The sequence below is a fragment of the Myotis daubentonii genome, chromosome 12, assembly GCF_963259705.1.
Source record: "Myotis daubentonii chromosome 12, mMyoDau2.1, whole genome shotgun sequence".
NCBI lineage: Eukaryota > Metazoa > Chordata > Mammalia > Chiroptera > Vespertilionidae > Myotis > Myotis daubentonii.
This window is the reverse complement of record NC_081851.1, coordinates 69,337,751-69,361,358: the sequence shown is the minus strand read 5'-3', so window position 1 is coordinate 69,361,358 and position 23,608 is coordinate 69,337,751. Positions and strand designations below refer to the sequence as shown.

General features: G+C 41.0%; 1 protein-coding gene across 4 annotated transcripts in view; it reads right to left on the bottom strand.

Moving 5' to 3' along the window:
- ASXL2 (ASXL transcriptional regulator 2) overlaps window positions 1-20,845 on the bottom strand; it is an 87,264-nt gene extending 66,419 nt beyond the window's left edge. For 2 of the 4 annotated variants that reach the window (XM_059660366.1, XM_059660367.1), the window contains exons 1-2: window positions 20,463-20,844; window positions 1,148-1,230 (exon numbers count right to left, since the gene is read on the bottom strand). In XM_059660366.1, coding sequence (XP_059516349.1) covers window positions 1,148-1,230; window positions 20,463-20,783 — 404 coding nt within the window. In that variant the 5' untranslated portion in view covers window positions 20,784-20,844. Of the gene's footprint in view, window positions 1-1,147; window positions 1,231-20,462 lie in introns of all 4 variants that reach the window. The other 2 variants (XM_059660368.1, XM_059660369.1) reach the window with 2 other exon arrangements.
- Window positions 20,846-23,608: the final 2,763 nt, after the last annotated feature.

Below are 23,608 nucleotides of genomic sequence, written 5' to 3'. Positions count from 1 at the left end.
GGACCAACCGGTTGCTATGATGTGCACTGACCACCAGGGGGCAGATGCTCCAACCGGTAGGTTAGCTTGCTGCTGGGGTCCGGCTGATCGGGTCTGGGTGAGATGGGGCTGGACATACCCTGGAACCCTCCCACGGTCCCTCCCCAGCCACTGGCCCTGATTGGCCCCAATTGGGACTGGGCAAGATGGCCCTGATCGGCCCCAATTGCCGGACAGACAGAGGGACTCTACCCGTGCACAAATTTTGTGCACAGGCCTCTAGTTGTAATATAATTAAGGCTCTTAGACATTAAAGTATGTTTACCTTCAATCCTATATTAACACATTGTGTACTGCATAGAAATCTCTAAGACATACGCCAGGGACCGCACGTTTTTGGGCAAACTGCACGTTATTTAAATCATCATAATGCACTTTAGGTGTTGTTTTTCAATAATTATAACATTTTTATTTACAAAAACAATTAAACAATTAAAGTTCCTAGTACTTTTTTAACGTATGGTACTGCGTAAAACATTTTCCTCTATGAAGAGGGACCAAACAAAATTTACATAAGTATCTAGATTCGTTCCTTTTTCCATGGGCGTGAAAAACGAGAACACTCATGAGCGGTCCTTAACAGATGGCGCGCGAAACACGAGAAAACTCCTGAGCGGTATGAAATGTGTTAATTTACCCCAGGCTGCTTTATTTGAATATAATAAGACTAATATCTGAAATATATACTCCTTATGTATCTTTTCCATTGTATTCTTTGTGGCCAAAGTTATTTCTTCCTAGACTGCCCACCTCTAGCACTCTCCTGGCACTACAGTACTTTTTATCTGCTAATGACCAAACTTATTAAATCAAAAGCCTGAATTGATAGATGAAGGCTTGAAGATGGCTCTAAGCCGCATAAGAATTAAAGTGCATGGGTGTATAGATAGTTACCTTCTAAGAATTTATTAAAACTTACTTTTGGTTTTATAACTATGCTATGATTGAAAATGCCAAAGATTTGACAACTGAATAAAAAATTAACAATGCAGTTATCACTAAATAATCTTCAGGATTGAAATACACTGATATATACTATAAAATACTAATCATGGACTATAATTATAATATTAATTTGGACTATACTAATAATATTTAAATAACTCACCTGATTTCTTTTAGTCCTTCTCTCTGGATAACTTGAAGAATTTCTTTATGACTCATGGGTGTATTGGGGTATTTTTCTAAGACCTGAGAAACAAGTATATAATAATAAATTATTTTTCTTATTGTAAGTTCTTATTCTTTTAATTATATATTTAAGTATATTCCTTATTCTTATTAAAAGTATGTATTAATTTCATCTAGCACATACATATCCAGAGATTTTTCATCCCTTATATTTGGGATGATAAGAAAATTGGAAAGTTAATGAAATATAAATAGGATCTTCTCTCCTTTAGTCACAAACAAGTCAAACCTGAAGCAGAAATAGATAAAAAGGGTCTGATTAATAACTCAATTATTATTAGTGCATAATATGAAATAATGTTTACTTTCTGTCTCTACCCCTACATCACAGGCCTGTGTATTTACTATAAGCACCTTAAAGATTATCCATCTTCACATTTCCAGCAAAGCCTAATAATACAGCATGGATGCTCAAAATTGCATAACCAAAACAAATTAATAACAGTTATAATGAAATTAAAATGGTATCTGTGTTCTGATTCTGATAAAAACAGAATAAGCACAGTTTATCCTGTCTCTCCCACTGAATATATACAACTAAAAACCTAAACAGAATACATGGAGCAGCTATCTGAGGACTCTGAAATGGCAGCAGTTGGCATGAGGGAGGAAGCCACAACTAGAAGTACCATGGGACTTAGCCTGGACTCAATGGCAGTCCAAACTCAAAACTGCACTCTCAGTGCCGGCAGAAATGATTTCAAGAGAGGACTTTTCCTTTTTGGTCTGAAGAGCAGAGGGAGGACCCTCTGGGATTTTGTTTTGTTTTCCCTTTCTCTTGGCCCCTGTCCCCAGGCAATCTAAAGGCAGCAGTTGTGGCAGTGATGATAACAGCAATGGATAGAGAGGGACCTAAACCTCCAAGAAAGGTCCCATGAGTGTGAAGGGAATCCTCATGGCTTATATTCGTTCTTTACCATCTTGCTGCTTGGCATGGAAGGCAGATGTGATTGTGGAAGTGTGTAGCAAAACAGAAATGACAACTCCAGTTATCCAGTGACAGGACAAGGGAGAAGGGTCTCTAGAAGCCAGAAAATGGAAAAAAAAAAAAAAAAAAAGGAGCTGAAGAAAGAGATAGCATAAAGTTCTATAAAAACTCCTGAGGTCACCCCAAACTGTGCATATGGGGCTCCGACGCTCAACATACTACTTATCTGGTTCTCAAATTAGCCACTAGGAGGCGCATATGCAGAACAGACCCAAACAGTATGTATCTGTCCAATTTTTCCAACACCATTTACTGAAGAGACTGTTCAACTTTATTGTATGCTTTTGCCTCCTTTGTCAATACGAGTTCCATTTTCATACTAAATTTGTTAAAACTTATACTGTCACATTTACTGCAAATACTTTTACAGTCTATTTTCCATATTTTCATTTCTGTTGTTTTTCTACGGAGATTTCTATTAATTTCATGTATTATAACTGATTGGTCTTTTTTCTTTAAAGAATAATTTATTTCCCAGCTGGCATGACTCAGTGGTTAAGCATCGATGCATGCACCAAGAGGTCACAGTTCAATTCCTGGTCAGAGTACTTGCCCGGGTTGCGGGCTCAATCACTGGTGTGGGGCATGAAGGAGGCAGCTGATCAATGATTCTCATCACTGATGTTTCTATCTCGCTCTTCCTCTCCCTTCTTCTCTGAAATCAATAAAAACATATTTTTTAATTAAAAAATAATAATAGTGATTTTTACAAAGAGAGAGAAATATCTACATGAGAGCACAACATCGGGCGGCTACGTCCTGCACACCCTCTACCAGGGATGGACCCAGCAACCCAGGCATGTGCCCGTGACTAGGAATCAAACAGGCAACCTCCTGGTGCACAGGACAACACGCAACCAACTGAGCCACACCAGCCAGGGCTCTTTTGGTTTTAACATATCTACATTTAAGTATACTTTCCTCCCTTCAATAGCTTAATATTTTTCATTTTCACTTGACTCTTTTAATTTACTTATTTTTAATAGGAAAATGTGCAAAGACAGAGAATGAGAAAAATGTAGACACACACTAGAGAAACCAAAGAGGAAAAATTGAAGAGAAAACAACATGGCTACATATATTTCTGAGCAAAAATACAGTATTCCATTACATTACTATTACAATATTATCAGTGTATTGCAATAATATTACTTTTTTTTTTTACCACAGGTTTAATATAAATGAAAATACTAGTTTTATAAAAACATTTAGCTTAATTTAACCACAGGAGGGCAGTGTTTATCAAACAAAATATTCCATTGGAACTGTTTATGGAACCACGTAACACAATTTTTAGAAACTACTTTGATAATCTGAATAACTGCACGGCCCAGCTGGCATGGCTCAGTGATTGAGCCTCGACCTATGAACCAGGAGGTCACGGTTCGATTCAGGTCAGGGCACATGTCCAGATTATGTGCTCAGCCCCCAGTGTGGGGTGTGCAGGAAGCAGCCAATCAGTGATTCTCTATCATGACTGATGTTTTTATCTCTCTCTTCCTCTCTGAAATCAATAAAAATATATTAAAAAATAAAATGTACAGATAAAAAAAAATGAATCTTTATAGATTTACTTCAGTGTTTTATGGCTTACTTGCTGTCCAAAACCTTGAATTACGTTAATCAATGCCACAGTAATGAATGAAGTCACCCAGGAAATACGCAGAATGACTGATTAGAGCAGCCGTGGGCAAACTACTGCCCGCTTGAAATGAATAAAACTAAAAAAAAAAAGACCGTACCCTTTTATGTAATGATGTTTACTTTGAATTTATATTAGTTCACACAAACACTCCATCCTTGCTTTTGTTCCGGCCCTCCGGTCCAGTTTAAGAACCCATTGTGGCCCTCGAGTCAAAAAGTTTGCCTACCCCTGGATTAGAGCCTAGGCTACAGAGCCAATATACCAATGTTTACGAGTCAGAGAAGGAAAACTAGGAAATAAACTAAGGAATGGCCAGAGAAACTGGAAGAAAACCAAAGAATGTGGTGCCTCACAAAAGACAACACATTCTAAGAAGGATGAAGTGGTCAACAATGTCAAAAACTGCCTAGAAGTTGAGATAACAACTTAAAAATTCACTGGACTTACGTACCAATAAGAAGCCTTTTAACTAGCTTTACAAGTTTAGATTCCATTTCATCAGGAGGGAAGAAATCAAATTTGAGGGGGTTTAGCACTGCATGGGAAGTCCAAAGTTGACAACAGGGAGTTAAAACAACTCCTAGAGAAGTGAAGGAAATCTGAATTCGATGAATTTTGTTAAATGGATTTGAACAAGTTTCACTGGACAAGAATAAAAGGAGACTGAAGTATCCTTAGCTACCTCAACTTTCCCCATCCCAACACGAGAGGCAAATAGATGCAGACACAAATGAGACAAATCCCTTAATTACCCGAACTTGTGCTAATTTGACACTCAGAAACAAAATTAATTCAGAGGATGCAGTATCCCACACCTACCAAACTCACTATACAAACACTCATGGTGTGAGTTCAGGAACTGAACCAAAAATAACAAGGAATACATGGAATTTAGACAGAAGAAATAATTTATAGAGCCAAATATTAGAAAAGGAAAGAAGGAAAAGGACCTTACCTGGCTGCTTAGCAGTATCTCTTGATCACTACCTATGTCCTGAGATGCACTTCTCTGTTCAGCTTCTGTGACACCAGACTCTCCTTGTTTCCCTTCTACCTCCTTCACCAGCAACTTTTCATTCTCCACAATCTTTTAATGTTGATTTTCCTCAGGATTCTCTTGTCTCAATTTCTACTGCCCTTGGGCACTTCATCCTCCCATGTTTCAAAAGTATTTATGCTCCTGCAGCAGCACTCTATAACCCCCCCCCCCCCCCCCGTAGTACTTACCACACTGTATTTATTATAATTGCACTTTAAATCATCTGTCCTGCCCACTGGTACACAAGCTCAGGAGGGCTGGGACCACCTGTCTTATTCTTCAGGATCCCCAGTGCCTATCTATGGGAGGTCTAAAACCTGTGATGGTTGACTGAGGAAGTAGGAACACAGGCTTTAGACAATAGTAAAATTGCTTCTCTCTACATATTTTTTAAACAAGAAAGATGAAAGGTAAGTGCAATTGCAAGTAAGTTTGTAGATTCAGGGGTAGAAACTTGAATATAAGAAGTGGCTGAGAATATTTAAATACAAATCTTTACAGAGAGGCAGCTTAGGAAAACCAGAGATTACATAGGCTGGCTTCGTAAGTCCAGGGGTAGTCTTACCTCAATTCTGAACAGCTCTAATCAAGTCATTCTGATATAGTTCATTCCCAGCTTAGATTGTTTTTATCTAATTATCCAAGAAGTCCAGATGTTATGTGCACTCCCTAGTTTAAGCAACAAAGAAGTTCTCAAAACCTGATTTTCTCAAAATTCTGAAGAATTAATAATAACACTTAATGTTTTTCTAGCATTTAAGTGTCAGGTACTATCCTAAGTGCTTTACATATATTAGCTCATTTAATCTTTACAACAAACCTATGAGGTAGGTACTATTATGACATATTTTTAGATACGAAAACTGAGGCACAGAGAAAATAAGTCACTTGACCAAGGTCACATCAGCTAATACGTGATGGAGAACGAAATTCTTTGCTCCTAAGCCTTATGCTACATATACTCCCTCTTCATCAGTTATACATCCACACTACTCCTAAAATTAACTCTTATTTTAATGGACATTTACTAAGTACTCCTTACATGTCAAAAATTGGGGATACTAAGATAAATAAGAAATAAGTCCTGTTGTTCACAACTAGGGTAGAGAGAAGATGGGAAAGGGAGAGATAGACAACTATAATATGAGAAGAAATACTACAAAAGGCATAAAGAATACAGAAACAAAGGTAAAGAACAGGAGTGATACACACATAGTGCTTTTTGTCAACTTGCAACAAATATTTATTGAGCAAATATTACGGTCAGCACTGTGCCATATGCTGAAATACAACAGTGAATAAGATAGATTTAATTCTCCTAAGCTGGTGGGGAACCAGATGTTTAGTCAAACAACAAATAAATAAAATAAAAACTTCTAAAAGAAAAAATCCACAAAGGAAATGGAAGAACTTTCTGAAAAGATAGAAAGTTAGTAATTCTAATGGTAGAAACACACAATATGTAAGCAAAAAAATATTTTTTAAATAGTGGTTTAAGTGCAATAAACAAAATAAAACAGGGTGATAAGGTTTATAGTAAATGAGAAAAGAGATAATTCTAAGCAGTCAGGCCTCAATGACTACCCAACATTTAAGCTGAGAACTGTATGACACGTAGCCAGGCATGGTAACAAGAGTGGGCTTAATATGGAACCCTAGCTGTGTAAGTAATAAACTGTAAGGGAGTGTCAATATCCTGCAACACACACTGCCAACATCCTACCTTTGCTCATGCCATTCTCTGTATCTGACTTAACTTTTCCACTTCATACCTGAAAGTCTATCTGTCACCTAACAAAATAGCAAAAATTTTCAAAAGTGGAAATATTCAATCCTTCAAGGGTTCAGTAAAACAGGCCCACACACATTGCACAGCTGGGACAGTGAAGTGATACACCTTTCAGAAAACAATTTGGTAACATGTAACTTTAAGGGCCTTTCAAAGATTGACATCCTCTTACCCAATAACTTTTCTCCCAGCAATCTATAAAAGCAAAATAACAGAAATACATACAAGATCTAGGCACAAAGGTGTTCACTGAAGTTATTATTTGTAACAGTTATAAAAATAAACAATCAGCCCTAGCCAGTTTGGCTCGGTGGATAGAGCATCGGCCTGCGGACTGAAAGGTCCCAGGTTCGATTCCGGTCAAGGGCATGTACCTTGGTTGCGGGCACATACCCAGTAGGGAGTGTGCAGGAGGCAGCTGATCGATGTTTCTCTCTCATCGATGTTCTAACTCTCTCTCTCCCTTCCTCTCTGTAAAAAATCAATAAAATGTATTTTAAAAAAATAAAAATTAAAAAATAAACAATCAAAATTCCCAATATTAAGATAATAAATCAATTTAACTCTCCCTCCCAAAGAGATCTCTAATTCAATAGCAAAGCAGAAACCACAGGTCTCTTTATCTTTATGGTAATCCAATTAGACAATGCCTGAAAGACAGGAGGAACTCAATAAATTATTTCTAAATTGAAAACAGTGATACATTATGTTGTCATTAAAGATATCTTTAATCAGCCCGCCTGGCATGGCTCATTGGTTAAGCATCGACCTATGAACCAGGAGGTCACGGTTTGGTTCCCAGACAGGGAACATGCCCGGGTTGCAGGCTGGCATGGTGGGATGTGCAGGATGCAGCGGATCAACAATTCTCTCTCATCATTGTTTCTCTCTCTCTTTCCCTCTCTCTTCCTCTCTGAAATGAATCCTATGTAACAGCTAATATGCAAATGGTCATCACGCCCTCGTGCTCTCACGTGGGGGCCGGGGGACCTGAGGCCGTGCCCCCACCACAGCGGGGCTTGACAGGGGACCTGAGGCTGCATCCCCGCCCAGCAATGGTTGATGGGATGGGGTCCTGAAGCCACGCCCCCAACCCCTGCGCCAGGGCCAGGGGACCTGAGGCTGGGCTGGGGGCTTTAAGGCCGCACCCCCTATCCCGGTGCCCTGCAGGGCTGGGTCTCATGCAATTTTGAGCCTCACATGGGTGGTCAGGGACTTGACTCTGGATCCCGCGGTGCGCCCCAGACTCTGAAAGGAGGGAGATTTTCATATACGTTTTACTAATTTTCTTTCATCTCTGACATTTCTATTATAGAGAAAGGGCAAATAGCAATATTAAAATATTTCCTCTAATTAATTCCCTTTTAATGTGCACAAATTTCATGCACCAGGCCACTAGTAAAATATATTTTTCCAAATGTAAAACTTGGTACTACATATATGCACATGCACACCCATGAACAAAAGCTAAAGAAAAACTAGGAAAAAAATGGAAAACATCACACACAGAGTAAGTTGTTATAAATCAATGAGAAAAACACCAACAATTCAAAATTAAGAACTAATGAAGGATATAAAGAGAAACAGAAATACAAGTGGTCAGTAAACATCTAAAATGATATTCAACAATAGTCATATAATCACAAATATAGAATCAAAATCAAACCAGCTTTTTTTTAACCCACTGAATTGACAAAGGTGAAAATGACTAAAAGTCTAGGATGTGGGGAGCAAATACTGTTATTCACTGCTGTAAAATGATACAACCCTTTTTGAAGCACAATTTGGCTTAGATGGATATATCTTTGACTTAACAATCCTATTTAATAAAAGCCTAATACGCAAATTGACCAAAGGGCAGAACGACCGGCAGAACAACCGGTCACTATGATGCAAACTGACCACCAGGGGGCAGACGCTCAACGCAGGAGCTGATCCCAGCCTGCAGGTCCCAGGCCAGCCAAGGTGGGTGCCAGTGGGACCCCCTGATCACCCCGCCAGTCGCCTCACACATCGGCCCTGATCACTGGCCAAGCCTAGGAACCCTACCCATGCACGAATTTCATGCACTGGGCCTCTAGTTCCAATATAAAAATTATATGACTTCTACAGGCCCAGTGCATGAAATTCGTGCACTTGGGGGGGGGGGGTCCCTCAGCCTGGCCTGCGCCCTCTCACAGTCCAGGAGCTCTCGGGGGATGTCCGACTGGTGGCTTAGGCCCGCCATCAGCCAGACATCCTTAGTGCTGCCGCAGAGACAGAAGAGGCTGCGTTGAGCATCTGCCCCCTGGTGGTCACTGCGTGTCATAGCAACTGGTCATTCAGCCGTTTGGTCTATTTGCATATTAGCCTTTTATTATATAGGATATTCTCACAAAGGCACAAATATATATGCACAACAATATTTACTGAAGCTATTTTTGTAACTGAAAATGGCCTGAATTCCAACTAAGTGTCCACTGACCAATGAATAAATAAACAAAATGTGATATACACACACACACAACATATACACACTTACAAAAGAAATTCTGCCCTGGCCAGTATTGCTCAGTGGTTGGAGCAACAGCCCAAGGACTGAAGGGTCCCAGGCTTGATTCCAGTGAAGGGCACATAAACTGGATTGCAGGCTCGATCTCTGGCTGCTTCCTGAGGTGCATGCGAGAGGCAACCAATAAAGTGTCTCTCTCACATCGATGTTTCTCTCTCTTTGTCTCGCCCCCTCCCTTCCACGCTCTCTAAAAGAAATCAAAGGAAAATATACTCAGGTGAGGATTTAAAAAAAAAAAGGAAATTCTGACACATGCTATGACATGGTGGAACCCTGATGACATTATGCTAAGTAAAATAAGTGAATCATGAAATGACAAATATTGTATGATTTCACTTACATGAGATATCTAGAGTAGTTCAAACTCATAGAAATGGAAAGTAGAATGGTGGTTGCCTGGGACTATGAGGGGAGAGGGGAAATGAATAATTAATGTCTACAGTATTTCAGTTCTACAAGATGGAAAAAGTTCTAGAGATTTAGTGTACAGTTCAGTAGTATTAAGTGTAATAAAATGATTAAGATGGTAGCCCAGCCGGTGTGGCTTAGTGACTGAGCGTTGACCTATGAACCAGGAGGTCATGGTTCAATTCCCGGTCAGAGCATATGCCCAGTTGCAGGCTCAAACCCAGTGTGGGGCCTGCAGGAGGCAGCCAATCAGTGACTCTCTCTCTCATCATTGAAGTTTCTATCTCTCTCTTTCTCCCTCTCTCTTCCTCTCTGAAGTCAATATATATATATTTTAAAAATTGCAAACACCCAGCACAGCATTTCCTAGCTATCCTGCTTTATTTTTCCCCATAGCACTTGCCACTAACATAATATACAGGGTATTTCTCTCCCTTCCTCTTTCTCTAAAAAATCAATAAAAACATTTAAAACACACACACACACACAAAACATGTTTTCACTATGAGAACTAAAACAAGAAGGCAGAGCATCACCTTGCTTGACTTTAGCAGGGACCTCAGCTGGAAATGTTGGCATCAGGTGACTCAAATTTTTTGCCACTCTGCACATGTCCATGAATGACCACAAAAAGTGTCATGCGCATTGATTTGGGGTTAAGAATCAATTTTAGCAAGTAGGTGAATTCACAAATACTGAACCCACAAATAATGAGGATCAACTCTAATCTCTTTCAGGAAATAAAATTGGGAGGAAGAATTCCCAGCTTTTTAAATGAGGCAGCATTATCCTGATACCGAAACCCAGACATAGTCCAAGAAAACTACGATTAATATCCCTCATGAACATAACTGTGAATGTCCTCAACAAAATATTAGCAAATACAGCAATATATAAAAAGCATATTATACCACAACCACGTGAGATGCCACTCCCCCATCCCCAGGAACATAAGTCCAATTCAAAATTTGGAAACTAATGTTATCTACCATATTAGTAGTCTAAAAATTAAAAGCAAACGATTGCATCAATGATTCAGAAAATGACACATAAGATACTTCTTAATACATAAAAAAGCAGATTAGAAACAGAAAGAGAGTGATTACAACTACATAGAAAACTGTATCAAAGACTGTAAGTCCCAAAATGTTAAGCTATATTATGTCAGATGATAGTGAGTTTTTTCTCTACTTTTCCAAATTAATTTAATTTCTATAATTTAAATAATTCATGGATTTTTTGTGAAATAGGAAACCTATGTTACAAATTACTATAACTAAATTTATTTTAAATTCAACATCAGTAGAGCAAAAAATAACACACCAATCCTAACCTAGAACCAGCCAGGGCCCATCTTTTTAATTCAAAGAGTCCTACTCTAACCCTCAAAAGCTCTCTACAACTACTCTTCAGTCCTCTACAATAAATCCCACGAATGGCCCAATTAGATTGAAACACAGATGTTATCACCTGCATAAAAACTCTCTCTGACTCCTAGAATAAAAATACTTGTCAGCCCGACTTCTATGACTCTCCACATTTTGGCCCAAACCTGCCTTTCCTGGTCTTGTTTTTCACTACGCTTCACAATGCTCCACGGTAAATTAGCTATGCATCAAACATTTTTCAGTCTTCCCTCTGCCTGGAATGCCTTTAGCCATACTCACCTCTAAATGTTTTATCCATCATCCTTGACTACCCAGGTCAAACCTCCAAGACCAACCCTGAAAGAGCCCCCCGCTCCTCCACCCAATTTCAGGATTATTACTATTTTGCTATTATACAGCCCCAACACAAATTTACTTTATGATTATGTTTTATTACAAAACTTAGGTGAAAACAACTCAAATTTATCTCAGTTTCTGTGTGGAAGGATTCTGGACATGGGGTAGTTACCTGGGTTTTCTGTTTAGGGTCTCACGAGGCTGAAATTAAACTGTCAGCTCAGACTGTGAAATCATCTGAGGTTTGGGGTTCTTTTCCACGCTCACTACCAAGCTTATTTGTTGGCAGGTTTCAGTTCCTTTCTGTTTTGCTGGCTCTTGGCCAGGAGTCACTCAGCTCTTAGAGGCTGCCTGCCATTCCTTGCCACAAGGTGTTCTCAGAGGCAGTTCCCAAAGTGTAAGTCAAGAGAGTGGGGTTTGGTGCAGAATCTCCTAAAGCAGGAAATAGATGGGTTCCCAAACTTGCTTACAGCTAGTTTAAGCCCGTGTGGTTACACATTGACCTTCAGAAACAAGTAGCAAATGGTATCCCTGAAGTTACAAGGCTTTTCATTAGTAGTCTCAAACCTCTGTGACTCTTTGCTAAGAAATAACATCTTTACAGTATATAGTTTTATCATTCAGAAATATAAAATAATCCATATTTATTAATTTTTCAACAATATTAACCGTGTTCACAACATACTAGTCATTATAAAAAGAACTTTTCATACATTCTCATCTAACATTCCAAATGCTAAGTTCTACTAATATCTCTATTTTAAAGTTGGGGAAACAGAAAACTCAGTATAAATCTCTACAACTCCAAAAATGATCCTTAGACCAAAGCACCAGCATTACCTGGGAACATGTTAGAAATGCAGAATTTCTGGCCCGGCCGGTGTGGCTCAATGGTTGGGCGTCAACCCATGAACCAAGAGGTCACTGGTTCAATTCCCTATCAGGGTACATGCCCAGGTTGCAGGCTGGATCCCCAGTAGGGGGCGTGCTAGAGGTAGCTGATTAATGTTTCTCATCGTTTCTATCTCTCTATCCCTCTCCCTTCTTCTCTAAAACTCAATTTTAAAAAAACACTAAAAAAAAAAGAAATGCATACTTTCTGGCTACACTGCAGACCTATTGAATAAAAATCTACATTATAGCAAGCTCTCCAGATGATTCTAATACACATTAATGTTTGTGCACTGGTTTAAAGAATCTTCCAAGATGGCATAATAATGTCAAAACCAACTTCAAATCCAGATTGTTAAGGTTATTCCCAAGTCGCTATGAAAAATTGTTTTTTTATTCCCCATTATGTCTTTCATGGGTAATTAATATTTATAAAACTTCTTTCCATTATATTTTTTCTTGTATTCCATTTATTTTACATCTAGATGCATGTGCGCGCACACACACACACACACACCACACACAAAATAAAAGAAAATATTTCCTACATATTAATATATTTCATGGTACCATCTGCATAAGCTTACAAAATTTGTCAGAACCACTCAAATCATATAGAAAACTAACCACTATAAATCAACAGCAATATATTTAAATTTTACATTATTATTTAGAAATAAGTCACTAACAACATTAAGCACTTTGAAACTGAATATGCTAAACCAGCTATTAAATAATTCAGATATCAGTGGGTTAAAGATTCAGAATGATTTAGGCCATCCCAAGCTGTGAACTCCAATGAAAGTCCATTCTAAACGTAGTATCAACTACTAAATGTCAGTAAACCAAAGAATTTTCCAATGAAAAGTCTTTTACAACATAATTTTTACTAAAAGATGGATCGAATTACTCAGAAGACACTATAATTAATAAGGTTTACAGTGTCCCCTGAAGCCCAGGACCGAACATGTGCATTCACCATTTAACCAGTTCTAGTTTTGTCAAGCAAGATCAAAAGTAAAATAAAGGGTCTTCGGAGGCAAATACCCAGGTGGGACTTGAAATAATTTTATTTCATAAACAAGACAGAGATACTCAACCTGTTTTCCTGGCAAACAACACTTAATATAGTTGACTAACTTTACTCAAATTATATTCTCTTGAAAGTAAGAACAATGTCTTCTTTTACCTCCAATTAAAAAAGATTAAGCCCTGGCCAGTGTAGCTAAATTGGTTGAGTGTGCCCTCTGCTCCGAAAGGCCACCAGTTCAATTCCTGGCCAGGGCACATACCCAGGTTGCAGGCTCAATTCCCAGTACGGGGTGCTCAGGAAACAGCTAATCAATGATTCTCATCATTGATGTTTCTATCTCTTTCTCCTTCTCCCTTTCTCTCTGAAGTCAATAAAAATATATTTTTTAAAAATAATAATAATGAGTTTATATAACTTTAATAGAAACTCAATGTTAAAGCAAGTAATACTATTGTATTTAAGTCATATTTGAAGAGTTCAAAACTGCACCTATGTTCATCTTTGTATTTTTAATTCTAAACTTTCTAAATAATTTTTTCCTTTACAAAAATAAAAAGTTCAAAAACTTAGTACATTCAATTACCTTTTAAAACACTAAAAATAGCCCTAACCAGTCTGGCTCAGTAGATAGAGCATTGGTCTGCGGACCAAAGGGTCCCGGGTTCGATTCCAGTCAAGGGCACGTACCTTGGTGGTTGCAGGTTCCTCCCCAGCCCAGACCTCGGTCGAGGCTCGTGCAGGAGGCAAGTAAATCAATGTGTTTCTCTCACATCGATGTTTCTCTCTGTTTTTCCCTCTCTCTTCCACTCTCCCTAAATATCAATGGAAAAATATCCTTGGGTAAAGAGTAACAAAATAATAATAATGTAAAAAAAAAAAATTAAAACACTAAAAACAGCCCTGGCCAGGTAGCTCAGTTGGTTGGAGCATCATTCCATACACCAAAAGGTTGCAGGTTTGATTCTTGGTCAAAAAGTTACTCATGGTAAATAGATTGATATCTCTCTCTCTCCCTCTCTCTCTCTACAAATCAATAAAAAAATATCCTATATTCTCAGGTGAGGATTAAAAACACACACACACTAAAAACACGATAAATCAAACTGCACTAAAAATACTGAATTTCACAATACTAAAAACTATGAGGATGGCCTCTATGAGACATGAAAAGAAAAAATACAGAACCAAAGGGGTTTCAGAGTTTATTCTGTAAAAAGGACACAAATAGCAGGTTTTAGAAAACCCTACTGGTCAATTCCCTATAATTGTATCTTCCACATACTGGCCACTTTCCAGACAGTGTTTGTAATGAAAACATAATGCCCTTTCACCGACAGCAAAATTGCACAGACTTTTAAGGGTGGATAGATTCTGTGGATGATGAAACAGCAAGGACTTCTGCAAATCTGACCTTATTTTCTCAGCTTCTGTCAGAATTCTAGGAGATGGAGCAGCAGCATCTTTCACAAAGAGGTTTAACTTGTGTTCAAAATAAGATTTTGATTTTTTTCTTCAATGAGTTAGGAGCATTGTTGAACACAAAAACAGGACAGAAGGAGGGATGAACTAAAAATAATATAAAATTCAAGAAGCAAAACACAAGGAAACTTTACTTCATTTTTATGGCAAGATGTAAGATCACTAAAGAAAGTGTTACATCAAATCATCTAGCACAGACAGACTTGCAGGTAGCAAGTTCATAAATGTTGAAATATCTTATAATTTTATGTCAGTTATACCTCAATAGAGTTGAAATAAAACATGCAGTTATTGTTTTAAAAATCATGGATCAGCCCGGCCAGTGTTGCTCAGTGGTTGAGCGTCGACCTAGGAACCAGGAGGTCACAGTTCTATCCCCGGTTAGGACACATGCCCAGGTTATGACTCAATCCCCAGTAGGGGGCGTGCAGAAGGCAGCAGATCAATGATTCTCTCTCATCATTTATGTTTCTATTGTTCTCTCCCTCTCTCTTCTTCTCTGAAATTAATAAATATATATATTTTTAATAAAAAATAAAAATCATGGATAAGAGCAGTTTCTCAATCTTTTTTAATTTTTTAAAAAACATTTTTTTAGACTTAGCTGGTTTGACTCAGTGGATAGAGTCAGCCTGCAGACTGAAAGGTCCCAGGTTCAATTCCGGTCAAGGGCACATACCCAGATTGTAATCCCCATTTGGAAGGCAACAGATGGATGTTTCTCTCTCTCTCCCCCTTCCTCTCTCTAAAATCAATTTTATTTTCCATTTTCTATACTTCCTACATAAAAGTCTTACTCCTTCAACAGAAATTTTTTATCTTCCATCTTATTCCTCAACATTAAATAACTTTAGGTAAATGACAAAAATAAAAATCTATGGCCCTAACAGGTTTGGCTCAGTGGATAGAGCGTTGGCCTGTGGACTGAAGAGTCCCAGGTTCAATTCTGGTCAAAGGCACATGCTGGGGTTTTGGGCTTGATCCCCAGTAGGTGGTGTGCAGGAGGCAGCCGACCAATGATCCTCTCTCATCACTGATGTTTCTATCTCTCTCTCCCTCTCCCTTTCTCTCTGAAAGCAATTAAAAAAAAATAAAGAAAAAAAATCTATGTACATTCAAAATAATATTAACATGTAAATGAAGTCTATATAAATGCCATCCAAAAAAAAACCACACCACTTTTTCTTCAGTCTACAAACCATGTGCTACAAATCTACACTACAGACTGCTGTGCTCCTCAACTCTAACACCCATACTTCACTTATCATACTTGGACTACTTTACTCCCAAAAGATACCTCTAGTGTACATGTCTAAGGTCTGTGCCTCTGTCCCTTCCACCTATAATCACAACAAATCTGTCCTCTTAGGTGGTTTTCTCTTTTAATGCTTTCCTAGTTGTGGTGGGTGACAAGAAAAAAGTAAAAAAAGAAAAGAAAAGAAACAAGTTTAACAATATACTATTTTGAAAGCTCTGCTTTGCAAAAACAGCTAAATTCCTCAGGGATGTCATCAAATATTTAGATGATACCGTGTCTTTTTTTAAATAAGCATAAATGAACATTAGAGTCAAGTGCAATGGTTCTCAATATCTGTCTTACTATAAATTTTTCTATTTAAATTGCAGCAAACACTATTCTACAGATCTCTCACCTGAATAATGCATTTTATAATAGTGTATTTTTATAATACAAATAGAAATAAGATCAGCAGGAAGACTCCCTCTATCTAGTGTCCTTAGTTACTGGAACCTGTCTATACACTTAGCCTTTTGGCAAAATGGCATGATTTTACTACTATATAATAGTTATGAAACCTATTATTATTATTTTTTTATTGATTTCAAAGAGGAAGGGAGGAGAGAGACAGACACATCAATGATGAGGCAGAATCATCGATTGGATGCCTCCTGCATGCCCCACACTGGGAATGGAGCCCACAACCTAGGCATGTGCCCTGAACGGAAATCAAACCGTAACCTCCAGGTGTGGTTCATAGGTCGATGCTCAACCACTGAGTTACACCAGCCGGGCTATTTTCTTTAGATTGTTCATAGCAACCTTACATCAACCCATGTAGCTCTCATATATCCACATACACACCCATATCATGTACGTACATAAATGATTGAATAATTTTATCTGTTGCTTCATTATTGGTTAGGAATACAACCCTATTTTAATAGTGCTCCCTAAAACAGGACAGCTCTACAATATAGGTACCAAGAACACAATAAGATAAGAAGCAGACACTGCCTGTATTCATAAATAATTTTATTACATTCTTGCTGAAACTCTGTTCCTAGAATATTTGACCATAATGATATAAAATAAGTTTAAAACTGACTTCTCCTGCCTGGCCAGAGTAACTCAGTTGGTTAAGCATCATCCTTTGCACCGAAAGGTTGCCTGGTTTGATTCCTGGTCAGGGCACATACGGGTTTTGAGGGGGAAGGGGACGGGGGCTGGTCCATCCCTGGTCAGGGAATGTACAGAAGGCAATCATTGATGTTTCTCTCTTACATGGATGCTTCTCTTTCTCTAAGCATGTCTTCAAATGAGGATTTTAAAAAAAATTTACTTTTCCTAGTTTTCTTGATCTTATAAAATACTAGAGGCCCGATGCACGAAATTCGTGCAAGAGTAGGCCTTCCTTCTCCTGGCTGCTGGCACTGGCTTCCCTTTGGCACTCAGGACCCAGGCTTCCCTCACAGCCCCGGCTTCATCTGGAAGGTCATCTGGTAGGACGTCCAGCCTAATTAGCATATTATGTTTGTATTATTATAGATGCACCCTTTTTTTTTTTTTTTTTTTTTTTAGTGATCTTAGAGAGAAAAGGAGGGAGGGAGGAGGGAGAGAGAAACATCAATTTATTGTTCCACTTATTTATCCATTCATTGGTTGCTTCTTGTATGTTCCCTAACAAGAATGAACCCAAAACCTTGGCATATCAGGAGGATGCTCTAACCAACTGAGCTACTCTGCCAGGGCACTATTTCTTAATTTAGGTCAAAGTTACTCCCATTTGTTAAATCACCAATTCTCTGATCTTATTCTACAGTCTAAAATATTAAAGATCTACTTTTGTTTATTCCTCTTACATTTACTTCTAAACTTCATACAAGCAGAAACCTTTTGAGCACTGAGGTTTACTTTAATTCCTCACTTTATAGATGATAAAATAAACCAAAAAGGGTATGTTATTTTCTAGATTTTGGCTACTAGAAGGAAAGTATTAGTGCTATTCTCTTTCTAAAATTAATTTTTACTTAGACTGAAGCCTTATACATTTACCAGAATAAAATAAAGACACCAAACCACTAATACACTGATCCCTTCAAGAACTCACTTAGAACTCTATTAATTACTAGTCTTGCCCAGCCCTTGTGGCTCAGTGGACTAGGAGTTGTCCTGTGGTTGGATTCCGGTCAGAGCATATGACCCAGTTGTGGGCTGGATCCCCAGTGGGAGGTGTACTCGAAGCAGATGATCTCTCATTGATGTTTCTCTCTCTCTCTCTCTCCCTCCCTCTCCTTTCCTCTCTCTCCAAAATCAATAAAAACATTTTAAGAAACAAAAACTAGTCTTTTCATCTTTAAAATACTATTTTTCACACAGCTAGCTAGAGCATGAAATGTTTATCCTATATAATAAAAAGCTAATATGCAAACTGACCGAACAGTGGAACGACTGATTGCTATGATGCACACTGACCACCAGGGGGCAGACGCTCAACACAGGAGCTGCCCCCTGGTGGTCAGTGTGCTCCCACAGAGGGAGCACCACTCAGCCAGAAGCCCTGGGCTCGGCTCACAGCTGGTGAGCACAGCGGCGGTGACAGGAGCCTCTCCCACCTCCATAGCAGCGCTAAGGCTGTCCAACTGCCAACTTAGGCCCGCTCACCACAGGGAGTGGGCCTAAGCCGGCAGTCGGACATCCCCCCAAAGGCTCCCGGACTGAGGAACCCCTCCTCCAAGTGCACGAATTTCGTGCACCAGGCCTCTAGTTATAAATAAACATACTAATTCATTACAGGTAAATATAAACAGATGTAAACAAATTTTCCCTATTTGTCACAAATCTCCCAATGATTAGACTATTTCATCCAAAGAAATAATACTTCATAAATACTAAGATTCTAGAGACAAAATTAATTAACATAACTAGGGTGAGGGCCTGCTTATCTAATAGTTAAAGTTTACCATTAAAATTTACTGTCCTCCTTTTAATAAAAGGAAGCAGTCTTGAAGTATTCATCAAGTAGAAAAAAGTATAACAGTCTTCTGCGAAGGGGCAATTTCCAGACCACCAAGAAAATCATTTCTATAGAATGTTTTAAATCTTTTAGAGGTTAACTACCAGCAGTCACAATTATGAAGGCAAACTGTATGTAAAAACACTCAATAAATAAAATGGGCTTTTATTTACTTTTTCACATGTCCAGCTGAAACAGTGTAAGACTCATCAACCCCCTAATATATACCAAAATGTTAACAGATATAGCCGAGGGGTGAAATAGGTGATTTTTTAAAATTTCCTTCTTTGTAGGTTTCTATAATCTTAACAAATTTCCCAGAGTGAACATTTATTACTTTTCTATCCCGAAACATCTCATTCAAAAAGAAACCAATCACATAATAAAGGCTCACTGAGAAGGGTTCCCCAGGTAGTTCCAGTATTACCGTATTACCGACAGGATCCACCATTAGAGATAATGCCCCCACACCTTCTCACTTCCCAGCGCTAACAGGCTGTTTCAGGTCCTGTTACTTTCCTGCTACATCCTCACTTCCACACGTATACACACACTTTAAATTTTTTTCATAAAACGTAAAAGTTCTCACTAATCCTAAACAGTCCTATTTAAAACAACAACAACAACAAAAACCTACCTCTAAATCTCGTTATAGCAAATTTAGAAAGGGGGGGGGGGATGGTTTTACCCCCTAAGTACAACTTCGTGAGGCCACCACCATCACTTTAACTACGGAAAAGTCAAGGCCGGGCAAACTACACGTCCCGCCATGCATTGCTGCCTTGTTCAGAGTAGGTCTCTACGGAAACAGAAAAAAAAAAAAAAAATTCTACAAGTCCCACCTGTTACTTGGTGTCTAAACACCTCCTGCACTTTCAGCTCCCACAGCAAACAAAACCGGGCGCCCCGTGACCCCGCGTTGGGTCTGGGCGCCCCGAGGAGCAGGGAGCCCGAGGTGCGGCGCCCTGTCCGCTCCTGCGGGGGAACTCGACCCAGCGCCGGTGCTCCCCGCTTCTCCCCGGGGCTGGGTGCACGCACGAGCCTCCTCCCGTCCGCATCCAATGGGGGATCCTCAGCCGCACCGGGGAGGGGAACCCGCTGCTGTGCAAGCACAACAGACTCCCCCGCGCCGGGGCGGGGGCGACCGCAGGTCGGGGCAGAGAGCGACGCGACCCCGAGGGGCAAGCTTCCCAACACGCCGAGGACTCGTCGCAGTCGCGGGGCGCAGCACCGCGCCGCGGCGACCCTCTTCCGCGGGGCGCCTCCATGCCCACGGGGATCACAGCCCGACACGAACCGCCGCCGCCTCCCGGCGCGGTTTTGTGCCCCCCTCCGCCGGGTCGCTGGGCCAATGACCTCCCTTCCCCTGCCTCCGGAGGTCGGCGAGGGGACCAAATCCTCCCGACCTTCCCCTTCGCTCCCTCCCCCTTACCGTCTTGGCGGCCTCCGCCCAGGTCCTGCCCTTCTTCCTACGGCCCTTTTCCCTCATGTCGGGTCTTGAACTGACTGGGAGGCTCCCGTGTCCGGGCTCCGGCCGCCCTCCCTGCCTGCTCTGCCCTGCGCTGCTTTTCCCGCGGTGTCGGGAAAGGTTGGAGAAAGGGGAAGTCAGGCCGGAGGAGCACCCGAGCAGAGGAAGCGGCGGGGGTGGTGCGCGGAGGGGGGGCTCTAAGGGGCGGCCGGTCTTGCTGCCGTTGCCACTGCTACCGCCGCTGCCATATTGGGTCCTTACTGTACAGGCAGCCGCTACGGTCATGTGACCGCTCCCGCGCGGCCGTCACTACTGTACGCAGCCGGCAGCGCGAGCGAGCGCGCGCGCGCGCCCCCACCCACCGCGGGCGGCAGCCGGGAGAGCGAGCCGGCGGTGGCCGCGCCTCGCCACGCCCCCTCTGCCCCGGAGCATGCGCGTGAGGACAGTCCATCGCCAGCCTGCGCGTGGCGTCAGGCTCCCACGCCCATCCCTGCGGAAGCGGAAGTTGATCCGCCCCGGAAGGCTCATTGAAACGGACTGCGACCCTGTGCTGGGCGCCGCCTTGGCTGGAGTGTGGAGACCTGGAGTAGGCAGTTCCTTCCTCAAGAGGCGACCCTCCCAACTCTCATGTTCAGTAAACCTCGTACTTAAGTTTTTTTTCATAAGTCCATGTGTATCTTTACAAAAGTTACCTTTTTGAAGACTTGGGACAGTTCTCCTCCACTTTAATGCACGAAGCAATTTGAAATTGAGTGATTTACCAAGCTCACAAGTCTAGGATGTAGAGAAAACAAAAATCAGATTGCCAACCCAGAGCCCTTTCCATCTCCCCTGAATGCCTGTCAAACTTGGGGAGCTCGGCTCCGGCACAATGCCTGTGTATATCAGGCGCCCAGTAAATATTTGCTGAATGATTCAGCTGTGTCTGAGGTCAGAAACCATTATTTGCAGTTGTCCATACCAGCCTCCTAAAAGATCAGGAATGCGACATCTTCGGTCGCATTATCCACATCTTAATTCTTTGCAAAGTAAAAGGAATGTGTAATGACGCCTACTGATCTCCTAAATCCACCTGCTTCCAGAAGCAGCTTCCAGTTTACTAAAGTTACCGTGTTCTAAAATAGACCTGAGTACTGGGCTGCTTCTTGGGAGGTAAGACAGGTGAGAGCAAGACTTGGAGTCCATGGCAGGTTTCAGAAGTTCATGGACTCCCTAAAATGATGGACAATATCTCGTATGTGCTAATTGTTCATTTTTTGAGAAGAGGATTCAAAACTTTTCTTCCAATTTCCAAAAGGGGTCTATTACACTAAAGAAAAGTCTCCATAGGGAGTTTGAGAGGGCATCTAGAGCAGGGGTGGGCAAACTTTTTGACTCGAGGGCCACAATGGGTTCTTAAACTGGAGGGCCGGAACAAAAGCAAGGATGGAGTGTTTGTGTGAACTAATATAAATTCAAAGTAAACATCATTATATTAAAGGGTACGGTCTTTTTTTTTTTTTTTTTTTAGTTTTATTCATTTCAAACGGGCGTAGTTTGCCCACGGCTGGTCTAGATACTCATATTTCTCTTTAAGTCATTTGATCAACAGCCTTTGATAAGGATATATTTTCACAAACTCCTTTAGTAACTCATAGCACTATCCATAACACGAAGGTATGTACCCTCTTTCTGTAAAGCCTAGGTCTATAGTCAGTTCAAGAAACACCTGTCCATCCCCAGCTGTTGACTGGGGCTTGTCATGCAGCCCTGTTCACTAGGCAGCCTCCCTCATCTTGTTTTCAGATCCTGGTAGGCCAGTTACTCCCACTGTCTTTACAGGCATACACCATACACGGATATTTCAGTCAATGCCTGACTATATATATGATAGTGGTCCCCTAAGATTATAGCAGAGCTGAAAGATTATTACCTAGTGACATAGTAGCTTTTGTAATGTAGCACAATGCATTACTCAGTGTTTGTGGTGATGCTGGTGTAAGCAAACCTACTGAACTGCCAGTCTTATGAACATACTAGAAGCCCGGTGCACGAAATTTGTGCACTTTGGGGGGGCAGGGTTCCCCTCAGCCTGGCCTGCACCCTCTCGCAATCTGGGAGCCCTTGGGGGATGTCCGAGTTGGACATCCTTAGCACTGCCAGAGGCAGGAGAGGCTCCTGCCACTGCTGCTGCACTCGCCAGCCATGAGCCTGGCTTCTGGCTGAGCGGTGCTCCCCCTATGGGAGCGCACTGACCATCAGGGGCAGCTCCTGTGTTAAGCGTCTGCCCCCTAGTGGTCAGTGCATGTCATAGCAACCAGTCATCCCTCACTCAGTTGATTTGCATATTAACCTTTTATTGTACAGGATAACACAGCCTGGCAAGTATGGCTCAGTGGTTGACCATTGATCTATGAACCAGGAGGTCGAGGTTTGATTCCTGGTCAGGGCACGTGCCCAGGTTGCGAGCTCAATCCCCAGTGGGAAGCATGCAGGAGGCAGCCAATCAATGATTCTCTCTCATCATTGATGTTTCTCTTTCTCTCTCCCTCTCCCTTCCTCTCTGAAATCAATAAAAATGTATTTTTTAAAAGTGTACCACATACAATTATGTACAGTAGGTAATACTTGATATTAAATGACTGTTACTGGTTTATGTATTTATTATACTACTAGAGGCCCGGTGCACGAAATTCATGCATGGGTGGGAGGGTCCCTAGGCCTGGCTGGTGATCAGGGCCTATTGGGGCCATCTCATCAGTCCCAATCGGGGCCAGGCTGGACGTCTCACCCAGTCCCAATCAGGGCCTGCCAGATGGGGCCTGCTGGACAAGCCTGCCGGATGGGGGCAAGGACCACGGGAGGTTTGCCAGCCACGGGGAGGGACTGGGGGAGGTTGGCTGGCCGTGGGAGGTTGGCTGTGGGAGTGCACTGACCACCAGGGGGCAGCTCCTGTGTTGAGCATCTGACCCCTGGTAGTCATTGCACATCATAGCATCTGGTTAACCTGTCATTCCAGTTGTTTGGTCATAACGGTCACTTAGGCTTTTATATATGTAGATACTTTTTTGGTTTTTATTTTATTTTTATTATACCATACTTTTATATTTCTGGAAGGATACACAAGAACT